Source organism: Chenopodium album, chromosome 5, assembly GCF_948465745.1.
Source record: "Chenopodium album chromosome 5, dcCheAlbu1.1, whole genome shotgun sequence".
NCBI classification, from domain to species: Eukaryota; Viridiplantae; Streptophyta; class Magnoliopsida; order Caryophyllales; family Amaranthaceae; genus Chenopodium; species Chenopodium album.
The window spans coordinates 5,645,363-5,657,210 of NC_137838.1; the positions used below are offsets into that span (position 1 = coordinate 5,645,363).

An 11,848-nucleotide genomic window follows, 5' to 3' on the forward strand; every position below is an offset into this window, starting at 1 on the left:
GGACGCTGAAGAAAATATGTCCAATTTTAGTCTAAAATTAAACCCGGCTTCTTTTTAAGTTAGACATATCATGAAAATATATATTACGAAGTACCAATTATGCGATATGATTAATTAATTATAGATAATGAGATATAAGATGTAACAGAGGGGTATAAAAGATCTCGACTGCTAAAGGATAGTGTTTAACACAGTTGTTAGCGACACACACGTTCACTATAGCACACTTTTGTTTGTAACAGTAAGGGCTTGTTCTGATTTACTGAGCTGAATTGATTAGAGCTGAACTGAATTGAACATTTTATAAGAGAAGGAAGGACTTGTTCTCATTGACTGAAATGAGCTGAGCTGAACCGAACTGAACTGAGCTGAATTGAAATGAATATTTTATGAGAGAAGGAAATTAATAGCTGAACTGAACTGAAAATAATCTGATGAGAGCATGACCGAAATTAGGAACTAGGAACAGAACTAAATTGAACTTAAAATAAGCCGAAAAGAATAGCACCTAAGCTAGAAAGCAGAGACATCAATTCACCTTTGGCCATTAAAAGTAAAGGAAATTCACATACCAAAATCTTTCCCTTTTCACAATCTCTCTTATCCACAGTAAATCGAAGTGACAATGGTGGTTAAAATGTGGGCGCTTTAGAGTAGACGAGGTAAATAGAGAATGGACCAACTGCTGCACTATGAGAGGTTCAGAGACGAAGATATTTAGACGCTAAAATCACATTCCTGTCTTTTTCATATGAAAACTCCCAAAACCATAACCATCCTATGGTGGGTCTGCTATCAACAAGCAAACATACCTGCACCCATAATAGCCGTTGAACGTATTCAAAAAGCTAATACAGCTGCGACTCCATCTGTGAATACGATAAACATAAAAAAATAAAATTTATACTTCATCCGTTTTAGAATAATTGACACAGTTAAATCAATTAACCTCACACGTGCCAACTCAATCTATGAATATGATAAAAATAAAAAATAAAAATTATACTTCATCCGTTGTAGAATAATTGACACAGTTAGATCAATTAACCCCACACATGCCAACAATAGGGTTGACCAGTAATACATAAAAATGTACATAAGTAATATTAAGTAAAAATAACAGAAAGATGATATTATGTATTATTACTAATTTAATAACATTTGTGGTTTTTTATTGTATTTGCAAGAAGATTATATAGATTTGTACCTATATATGATATACTCCACAAATGAGTGAGAAAGCTTCCTACGATAACTGGCCCCATTGGCTTTAGATAAGCCATCATTAAAAACCTTCTATTAGCATGAAAGTGACAATAATATTACTTTATTTACATGGCTGACTATATATCCCCAAACATGTCCTCTTATACAAGACTCTAAAACATATTCAATTCATGATCATAAGTACTTTGAGTTGAGAGTGGAGTGTTTTCACTTATTAAAAGAAATATGATGATGCAAGGAAGAGAGCCCTCCCCAGAGGCAACAGAAGCTGATATCGAGGTTGAGCCCTTGAGTGGCGAAGATGAGCTACCAACATCAAGGAAGAGGAGGAGTAGGAACAAGAGGAGGTTTAGCGACGAGCAAGTTAAGTCTCTTGAAACTATATTTGAATCGGAAACTAAGCTTGAGCCAAGGAAGAAAGTGCAAGTGGCTCGAGAGTTGGGGCTGCAGCCTCGACAGGTGGCTATATGGTTTCAAAACAAACGAGCTAGGTGGAAGTCGAAGCAAATTGAGAAGAACTACAGAGTGCTCAAATCCAACTATGATAATCTAAAAGTTCGCTTAGAAGGCATCAAAAAAGAAAGAGAGTCCTTGCTAGAACAGGTATCTTTGCTTCTGCTATACTCCCTAACTTTTCAAGTATATTCTGCAGTAGAATATGCAGACTAACAGTCTGTTTTCAACAGTTGCAGGAACTACGTAGTCTTTTAGAAAAATCGCATGACAGAAAGAATGTATGCAAGGATATTGAAGCCAACGACCAAGATATGAGCAGAGAAAATGGTGAGATTGTTGCAGGAATAACAGCAAGATCAAGCAGCTTACAGGAAGAAATGGACAACCAAGGGGCACTTTACTCTGACGATGATAAAAGTGGAAACATAGCGTATTTGGGGCAAGAGGAACCTGAACTTCTGAAAGTAACCGAGCACATAGATGGTTCCTTGATATCACCAATGAAATGGTGCAGCTTTGATGCCGGGAGTCTCTTTGATCCGACAAGTACCACTTCCCACTGGTGGGATACCTGGACCTGATGCATCTGTTTAAAACAAAGTGACAGGAAATGAATGTGTTGAGAAACTTGCTCTTTTAATTGAAGACGATAACAACGAAAGTTCAGATGGCATTCAACCAAGGCCCTGATTCTTAGAGGGTAACAACGGTAGGCAGGTAGCTAGGCGATGCCACTGACAACAACAAAAATAAGTGCAGTGTTTAGTTATTTATGTGATTGCATGATTGTGTGAGCATCTCTGTGTCTGACTAGAGATGAGAGAGCTAGTTTGTAGAAAACATTTAGAATTCAGTATGTATAGATTGTAAATTAGTGAAATGTTTCTAGAGAATAATCCACCAATTTTAGCATGAATCTATAAGTTTCATATATATTTGCAACAGAGATGATACTATAACAGTATAACTCAATTTTTACAAAATCCTCAGATTAGTCCGCAAAATGCAACTAGAATTTACTCATCAGGTGATCAGGAGCCTCAAGTACAGACGACTCAGAAAGTTAGCACACAAAAGTGAACAACAAAGTGAGACATATCTTAGGTTCCTGATCAATCTTCTACCAAATTTTATAAAAAACAAACAACATGACCACACAATTGCGAATAGCGAAAAAAGTACTTTAATGAATATCTTCCTCCATGGAGAGTACTAAGTAAAATAATCGAGACACACCTAAAGCAACTAATTTTTTTCTCTTTGTATTTTGTCAAAAAGTTTCATGAAAAACTTTAACCTTGATAATGGAATTTAAGCAACTGAAGCAAGAACAGAGGACTTTTAGTCTTCTAGTCATTGTAATATTGTATGCTATCTTCATGATATGTAATTATGTATGTCATTCATTTCACAATTTTAGTCCTCAGAGCATGGCCTGGGTATGCCTATACTAGAAATTAATATCATTGATCACATTAAGGCGGGAACTACGATTCAAGCAAAAATGAATGAGGTGTGTTACCTATAAAATCAGCAACAAGCCAACTACTCATGAAAGTATGTATAGTAGTATGCAAGATACCGCGAAACACCAAGCTCGTGCCTCCATATAGTAACACAACAAGGCATATTCTAAAAAGCAGTATCATGTTGCAGCATCTTTCGAGTGCAAGCAGTACAGTTGATATAAAAAGCTAAATAAACACCAACTAGCAGGATCAAGCAATTTTCTATGTCTTACTTCAACTTGCAATATTCTACTCTAGAATTTCAATTTGTTAATGTGACCTTTCTATACATAGACACACAGTCTGAAAAATGATCTACTTTAGGATCATTAGTCAATTTAATATAAACAATGTCAAATTTCCACACTCAACTTCTGACTAAAAAAAACTTATGATATAAAACGTCTATAAGCTAAGGTTAAATCTGAGAGTGAGGGGATAGCTCAATTGGTTAAAGCTTCCCTCCCGATTCGAATATTAAGAAGTAAAACAATCTCTAACAACCCGGAATTAATCGGATTTTATGTTATATGCAAAGATGAACTTCAGCTAGATGAATGGCTGATTTATGAAAAACGCATGAAGATATATGATTTACAATTTGTAGATGCAGTCCTTTATAAATTAAATCTATAATTCAGCATAATGAGATGATACAGCTTAAATTAGCTCAAAATAACTATAATATGAACTCCAATTTTGCTCCTAAAACATACCTGACCCATGTTATGGATCATATGATACAAAATCGCCAAAACTTACCTATACTAAATATAACTAAAATCAAGAAATTGATCAAAATGAGGGACCCAAAAGCAGTGACAAATTAAAATAAGAAACATACAATGGATTAGGTAATATGGGGTCCTTGAGAAATTAATTAAAATCCAATACTAATTAAAGGGCCAAAAGCAATTAAGGGGTACAAACACAAATTAAACAAAAAAAAGTGAAAGCTAAAAATAAACATCACTAGAATCAAGCAAGTGGGCAATTAATTAAAGTTACTGTAAATTTAAAATTAAACAATTGACCAACATTATTATCAATATTAAAGCAAGATTAGGTTTGTAATAGCAAGAAACAAGAAACAAATTGTTAAAAATTAACAAAAGAAAACTAGTAAATACCTTTGAAATTGATAATGTTGTGTTGGCAAGATGATAGTGACTGCAGTTTACTGTAAATTAAGATGATAATTTGCACCACATAATTTGAGACAAAATACATCATTTCATATTCTCACTGTCGGTGGAATCTTGAAATATAGAAGTTTAATACTTTGTATTGTATTTGTGCAAATAGTTTATCATTCGACAGTTTGGCCGAGTGGTCTAAGGCGCCAGATTTAGGCTCTGGTCCGAAAGGGCGTGGGTTCAAATCCCACAGCTGTCATTTTTCGTATGTTTTTTTTTGCTTTATCTTAAATTCTTTGAAAACTTTATCTTAAATTCTTAATACTACTTTTTTTTTTTTTTTTTTTTTTTTTTTTTTTTTTTTTTTTTTTGAAATAAAAATTCTTAATACTACTCGTACATCAGAATATTGTAGTTGCATATTTTACCCCCTTATCCTCTACCCCCATGATAATCAAGTATTTTCCATATTTCCTTACCCAAAAAAAAAGTTTAAAGGGTTGCCTGCGCCCGTTACCATGAGAAAAATTCCACGTCACATGATATAAAAAATTTCATCACAAAATCATTAAGGGGCTGTTTGAGAATGAAATGAAAAACCATTCTGAGTATAATGTTGCTTGTTTTACAAAAAACAGAAGGAAACAAACCACCACACCACCACCATAGAAGTATGGAACCTCCTATTTTCTTCACTTTGAAACCTTTTCCAGCCACCCCACCACCCAATGACCATCCAACCTCACTCGCCGGCCCTCGTCGCACATCACCCACCCTTTACCGCCGATCCTTTTTCCCCGAAAAGCGATCCCCCCCTCCCCTGAAAACATTCACCCACCCACGAAAAACCCTAAATGAGAAGAGATAAGCAATTGTATTTCTTTGTATAAAATTACAGCCTATATATATGCAAGATATTGACTAATTAAGTACATAAGATATTACATAATAAATTACAGCTAATCAAGTGGAGTGATTTAAGGAATATAACTACCTAAATCAAAGATATCAGTTACACAAAACTACGAAGCTAATTTGATGCTATTTCCCATAAATATCTTTATTAGTCAAAGATATGATTCAGAATAATATCAAGATAGTTTCTTGATATTATTCTCTACATGCCCCCGCAAGACCGTCGGCGGGTCAGTGAGTCCAATCTTGGTGAGTAGCAAGTCGAGCCGCGGTCTTGAAAGTGGTTTAGTGAGGAAGTCAGCTAGTTGATCACCGGTTGGTACATGTGTAACACGCAAAGAACCTTTTTGAACCTGTTCTCGAATAAAATAGAAGTCGAGAGCCAAATGCTTCATCTTGGAGTGAAAGACCGGATTTGCACTTAAGTGAGTGGCACTTAGATTGTCACGGTATATAACTGGAGTATTATTTATAAGAATGCCCATCTCAGTGAGTAGGTTTTGAACCCACATGATTTCAGCAGTGGTGGAAGCAATTGCTCTATACTCTGCTTCGGTGGATGATCGAGCTAAGGACCTTTGCTTTTTGGAGCACCAAGTTATGGGAGTACGACCAAGAAAGACTACATGGCCCATTGTTGAGATGAAATCATCTTTATCACCTGCCCAATCCGCATCGGAGAAAGCATGAAGGATAGGAGGTGAATTTTTGTAGATGTGTATGCCTTTGTCAAGTGTACCATTGAGGTAGCGCATTAGGCGTTTGAGTGCCGACCAATGCTCCGTCGTTGGTCGATTCATAAATTGAGATAGTTTATTAACAGCAAAGGCAACATCCGACCTAGTTAGGGTGAGGTATTGGAGACTACCAACAGCAGCTCTATAATCTTTGGGCTCATCAAGAGTAGTACCCGAGTTGGCAGTCAATGTATGAGTGATGACAATGGGGGTGGGTGTTGGCTTAGATTCAAGCATTCCCATCTTTTCAAGGAGATCAATGATATACCTTTGTTGGTTTAAAAATAAACCATTGGATGTGGGTATGACTTCAACACCAAGAAAGTAGGACAATTGACCCAAGTCCTTCAAAGAAAACCTGCTTGCCAAAGTCTTGATAAACATGTCAAGATTAGTTGCACTTGGACCAGTAATAATAATGTCGTCAACATAAACAATGAGATAAATAGGAGTGGTAGTATGATGCAAAATAAATAGAGAGGTGTCAGAGACACATCTCTTAAAACCCAATCCAAGTAAAAAATTGGCAAGCTCGGTGTACCATGCCCGTGGAGCTTGCTTTAAACCGTAAATGGCCTTCTTTAATTTGCAAACATGAGTAGAAAATTTAGAGTCAATGAATCCGGGTGGTTGTGACATGTACACTTCTTCTTGCAATGTACCTTGTAAAAAAGCATTATTAATGTCAAGTTGACGAAGGTTCCAACCTTGTGAGACCGCAAGACTAAGAAGAGTGCGTATTGTTGCCGGTTTTACAACCGGGCTAAAGGTCTCTGTGTAGTCAATACCGGACCTTTGTTGAAAGCCTTTGGCTACTAACCGAGCCTTGTAGCGCTCAATTGCACCAGTTTGTGTGTATTTGATCCGAAATACCCACTTGCATTTAACAATGTTGCGGGCAAGTTCCGGAGGCACCAAATCCCAAGTTTCAAGTTTGTAAATTGATGCAATTTCCTCCTCCATTGCCTTCTTCCACAATGGGTCTTTAAGTGCTTGAGAAGTTGTTTTGGGTATTACGGGTTTTCCTTTTACGGAGGTTGAATTAACATACTTTGGGTTTGGCTTGTGAATATTATTTTTAGATCGAGTTATGATACCCGATGGAGGTTGAGGTTGGTGGAGGATATTGGTTGGTGCAGTGGGCTGTTCTGACTCTTGTGTATTAGAATGAGATGATTCTTCTTCAGAGGAAGAGGAGGGTGGAGATGTAGGTTGTTGAGTAGTAGTGGGTTGTGGCATAGAAATGGATTGTGATGATGAGGGTGTAGTGGTAGAATTAGAGTCTGATGTGGATGAGAGTAATGGAGTTGTAGGTGGGCCCGAAGTGGAAGGTAATGAGGAATTTTGTGGTAATGTGTTAGGCGTAGGAATTTGCGTGGGATTAGTGGGAATGATGGGAATAGTAAGTGAGCACCAAGTGTTTGTATTAGGAATGGGCTCTAAAGTAGTTTGTGCACATAACCGAGTATATGGAAAGTCAGTTTCGACAAATCGAACATGACGAGAAGTGTATACTCGATTAGAAATGGGATCTAGACAATGATATGCACTTTGAGTTTTAGAGTACCCAATAAAAATGCAAGGCTTGGATTTAGACTCTAATTTGTGTTTAGTGTATGGTTTAAGCCATGGATAACACAAACAACCGAAACTCTTTAATTTGAGATAATTAGGTAAATCTCCAAATAAGCTGTGGTATGGAGATTTGTTTGACAAAGTAGGAGTTGGAAGCCGGTTAATAAGATAAGATGCCGTGGTAAAGGCATAAGACCAAAAGGTAAGTGGCAATTGAGCATAGGACAAAAGAGAGAGTCCGGTTTCTACAATATGGCGATGACGACGCTCGGCAAAACCATTATGTTCAGGTGTGTGAGGAGGGGAAGTGAGATGAGATACCCCATCTATGGTTAAGAATGTGTTTAATGCTTCATATTCTCCCCCATTATCAGAGTATAAGATTTTGATAGACCTATCAAAAAACTTTTCAACTAAGGCTTTGAATCTTATGAAAACTGGTTTTGTGTCTGATTTGTTTTTGAGAGGATAAAACCAAATGTACTTGGTATAGTGATCAATAAATACAACATAGTATTTGAAATTATCAAGGGAATAAACTGGTGAAGTCCATAAATCAGTGTAAATTATGTCCAGAGGAGCATGAGAATGTAAAGTGGATTTGTTGAAAGGAAGCTTGTGACTCTTGTTACATTGGCATGCATCACAATTAAAAGAAAAAGAACTAGCAGGGACATCAAGCTTATAATCTGAGACAAGACTCTTGAAAATAGCTAATGAAGGATGACCAAGTTTATGATGCCAATCTATTGCATGAGTTTTAGTAGTAGATAATGCTAGGATGTTTGAAGAAGATGATAATTCATAAACCCCTTGTGTAATTGGACCTTTGATAAGATGTGTCCCCGTGAGACTATCCTTAATTAAGAAGGAATTGGAAGAGAACTCAATAGCAAGATTGTTGTCAGAACATAATTGGGAAACAGAAATAATATTACGGGTCATAGTGGGTGCACATAAGACATTCAATAAATGAATAGATTTTGAAGAAGTAGAGAGAGTAAGAGAACCAGTATGAGTGATCGGAATGCCAGTGCCATTGCCAATGACAATCTCCTCGGATCCTACATAAGGATGTAGGGAGGCTAAGTTTGACATGTTGTAGGTGACATGGTGACTAGCACCTGTGTCAAGGAGCCAAGTTGTGTGAGGTGTAGCATTTTCGATTGTTGTAATGTGAGCGTGGGGTGTTGTAGTATGAGTTGGGGCAGACATAGTAGTATGTCTCATTTGCGTTTGAAGGCTTATAACAAGAGGATGTGGAGGTACAACAATGTTGTTAGATAAAGCCATGAAGGGGTTGTTTTGGCAGGAAAAAAAATAAAAAATTGAGGTTTGGATTAAACCTGCTCCGATACCATGAGAAGAGATAAGCAATTGTATTTCTTTGTATAAAATTACAGCCTATATATATGCAAGCTATTGACTAATTAAGTACATAAGATATTACATAATAAATTACAGCTAATCAAGTGGAGTGATTTAAGGAATATAACTACCTAAATCAAAGATATCAGTTACACAAAACTACGAAGCTAATTTGATGCTATTTCCCATAAATATCTTTATTAGTCAAAGATATGATTCAGAATAATATCAAGATAGTTTCTTGATATTATTCTCTACACTAAAAACCTCTTCCCCTCCTTGTCTCAAACTTCTCCGACGGGGTGCTCACCATGTTCGATCTCTTGACATCCGCTCAACTTCTCCGTGGTTTAACAAAGGCAGTGTCGCTGGCGTCGGGTATGGGTGGGGTAGGGTCGCCGGCGTCACGGCATGGGTGGGAAAAGGTTGTCGGTCGTCGACATGGGCCAGGCAGTGACAGTGGGTAGGGGATGGCAGTATGCATTATAAACCGGACTCACGTGAAACAAAATCATCTAAAACCTTCTCTAATTTAATTTTTAAGCTAGATAAATTCTACCAATCATATTTTTGGCTGTTTGACTCTACAACGTACGAAACTACGAATTACCAAAATAGGCTGAAACTTTGACTAATTTGCTTATTCTTCCATAACATGCCATAATATACAAGCTAAGTTCATTAGATATTTGGAGTACTCCACTCCATAACAAGTACTCCCTCCGTCCCCGAAAGAACGACCCATTTGGGTTGATTTTGTGGGTATTAATAAACTTAATTTGCAAGTACAAATGTATGGGAAACACAAGTCAACAATAATTTGCAATTAATACCTAGAGAGATGGCACAAAGATCTGAAAAATACAAGGGTAAAATAGGGAGAAGGAGCTACATGACAAAAATATTTGAGGATATATTTGGTAATTTTGTGATTTTAATAGATGTTGGGAAAAACAAATGGGTCATTCTTTTTTGGACTAAAATTAGGTCAAATGGGTCATTCTTTAAGGGACGGAGGGAATACAAAATATACACAATAATACATCATGATATCTACTACTGTCAAGTAGGTCATACATGCATTGAATATTTAAGCATTCAATCTTTTTGGTAATCCATCAAAATTACAGGCAATTAATTTAGCTCACTCCACCAATATATACATGGTTTTAGGTTTTTAATTATAACTTTAAAAGAGTTTAAAAAGTCAGTTTGATGACCCAAATGGCCCAAAATATGTGTATAATTACTTCTACTTTGCCTGTAAATGCTGTAATACATTTTTTTTGTGCAAACAATGTCACTAACACTTATAAGTTACCAAATTTACATAGATTTAAGTTTTTATAACTTGAAACTGGTTCAAATAGTCAATTTTATGAAGTTTTGACATCAATTGACCAAAAATGGCCCTTATATTATTGCCTCTACCTTTCCTCACTTTACATACTAAGGGTATGTTCTCTTCGGCTTATTTTCAGTTCCTAATTTCCTTCTCTCAGAAAATATTCAGTTCAGTTTAGTTTAGTTCAGCTCAGCTTAGTTCAGTAAATCAGAACAAGCCCTAATTAATTACTTGATTTGAGTTGTTTGTAAATTGGTTTTACGTCTCACTTCTCTATTTATATGGAGTTTGCTTCTACCTACTTCTAATCACTCTCTCATTGCTTCTTCTCCCTCTCTCACTTTATTTATCTCTCCGCTCCAAAAAAAAAAAAAAAAAAAAAAAAAAAAAAACAGAGTTTTAGTTACAGAAACTAACCAAGATTAATCACAGTTAAAAGTCTGCATTTTGGATCCTTTTTTCTTCTTCATTCTCAAAAGATACAAGCATACAACCCTCTTTTCCTTCTTCAAAAATAGAGTTTCTCATAAAACATAACTCTTAAAAAATAGCATTCCTCTAGGGCATTCGTAATACTATACACGTACTTCAAAAATTATCCGTCTTTGCCACCGGTCGCTACGTGGCATTTGTAAAATTGTAACCGAGGTACGTAAAATATTGGCTGCTATATATACATATATAGGGTTCAGATTGAATTGTGGTGAATTTGAAATGACTTTTTTGAGTTCATGCATGATTAAGTCAATATATTATTGTTAGGGCATGAAACAAATTAAATTGGGAAATATTTTTAAATATGTAAATGACCAATTAGAAGAATACACGTCATTTTTTTTTTATCTTATATATGTTAGTTGCATAATGTTAGTGGCTAACGTCAACCTGGCTAGTTTACTTGGGAGGTCTAAACCCTCTCTTCGACATGTTAAACCTCCTAGCAAAAGCTAAAAAGAAATTTTATTAGTGTACGTACATTACAATTTACTTGAGTTTTACTGAAATAATGTTAGCTATAATTAATTTATAACATTTTTTTCTTAAATTACACAGTAAATAAGTAAAATTTCGGAAATATATTTAATCATGTATTTTCAAGGTTTAATATAATATAATACGTTTTTTTGACAGGATATAAAATGATACATTATAACATTAATGATATTTAAGTGATGTCTTTTTAAAATATTATGTCATGTTGTTTCATTATTTTAAGTCCCTTTGTTGTGTGTCAAAGTCCCTAAAAGAGTAATAATAATAAAGTTACAGAAAATATACCCTAATGGTTGGCTAAAGACACCTTTTATTCTTGATCGATCCTATATACTACTAACATTTACTTCATATTTGCTTTAATTGGATGTAATCTGAATATAGCATACGACTTTGGGAACTAATAACGCAATATAATATAGGTTAATTTATCTTTATTAAGTTAGTAAGAAGCCATTAGTACATACTACTTTTAAGACCTTAAAGTCGTCATTTTCTCATCTCCTTCCTTAACACTCCCACCATCTCCTCCACCATTTCTTTACTCTTAAAGTCTTAAACATTTAATTATGGACATATACATTAGGT

General features: G+C 35.5%; 1 protein-coding gene and 1 non-coding gene across 2 annotated transcripts; both read left to right on the forward strand.

Annotated features, from left to right (window-relative positions):
* The first annotated feature begins 1,243 nt into the window (after positions 1 to 1,243).
* Positions 1,244 to 2,599, forward strand: LOC145631657 (homeobox-leucine zipper protein ATHB-12-like). The gene is made up of 2 exons (XM_081683789.1): positions 1,244 to 1,830; positions 1,914 to 2,599. The coding sequence occupies exons 1-2, from the start codon at positions 1,453 to 1,455 to the stop codon at positions 2,262 to 2,264; spliced, it is 729 nt and encodes a 242-aa protein (XP_081539915.1). The 5' UTR covers positions 1,244 to 1,452; the 3' UTR covers positions 2,265 to 2,599.
* A 1,907-nt stretch (positions 2,600 to 4,506) lies between these two features.
* On the forward strand, positions 4,507 to 4,586 carry TRNAL-UAG (transfer RNA leucine (anticodon UAG)). Its single transcript has one exon. It is a non-coding gene; the product is annotated as a tRNA-Leu (tRNA).
* The last annotated feature ends 7,262 nt before the right edge of the window (positions 4,587 to 11,848 follow it).

What these genes read in the sequence shown, in the direction of transcription:
- LOC145631657 (XM_081683789.1), top strand. Translation starts at nt 1,453, where the DNA reads ATGATGATGCAAGGAAGAGAGCCCTCCCCAGAGGCAACAGAAGCTGAT. An exon ending in GAGAGTCCTTGCTAGAACAG is followed by an intron (nt 1,831 to 1,913) that starts GTATCTTTGCTT and finishes TGTTTTCAACAG; the next exon opens with TTGCAGGAACTACGTAGTCT.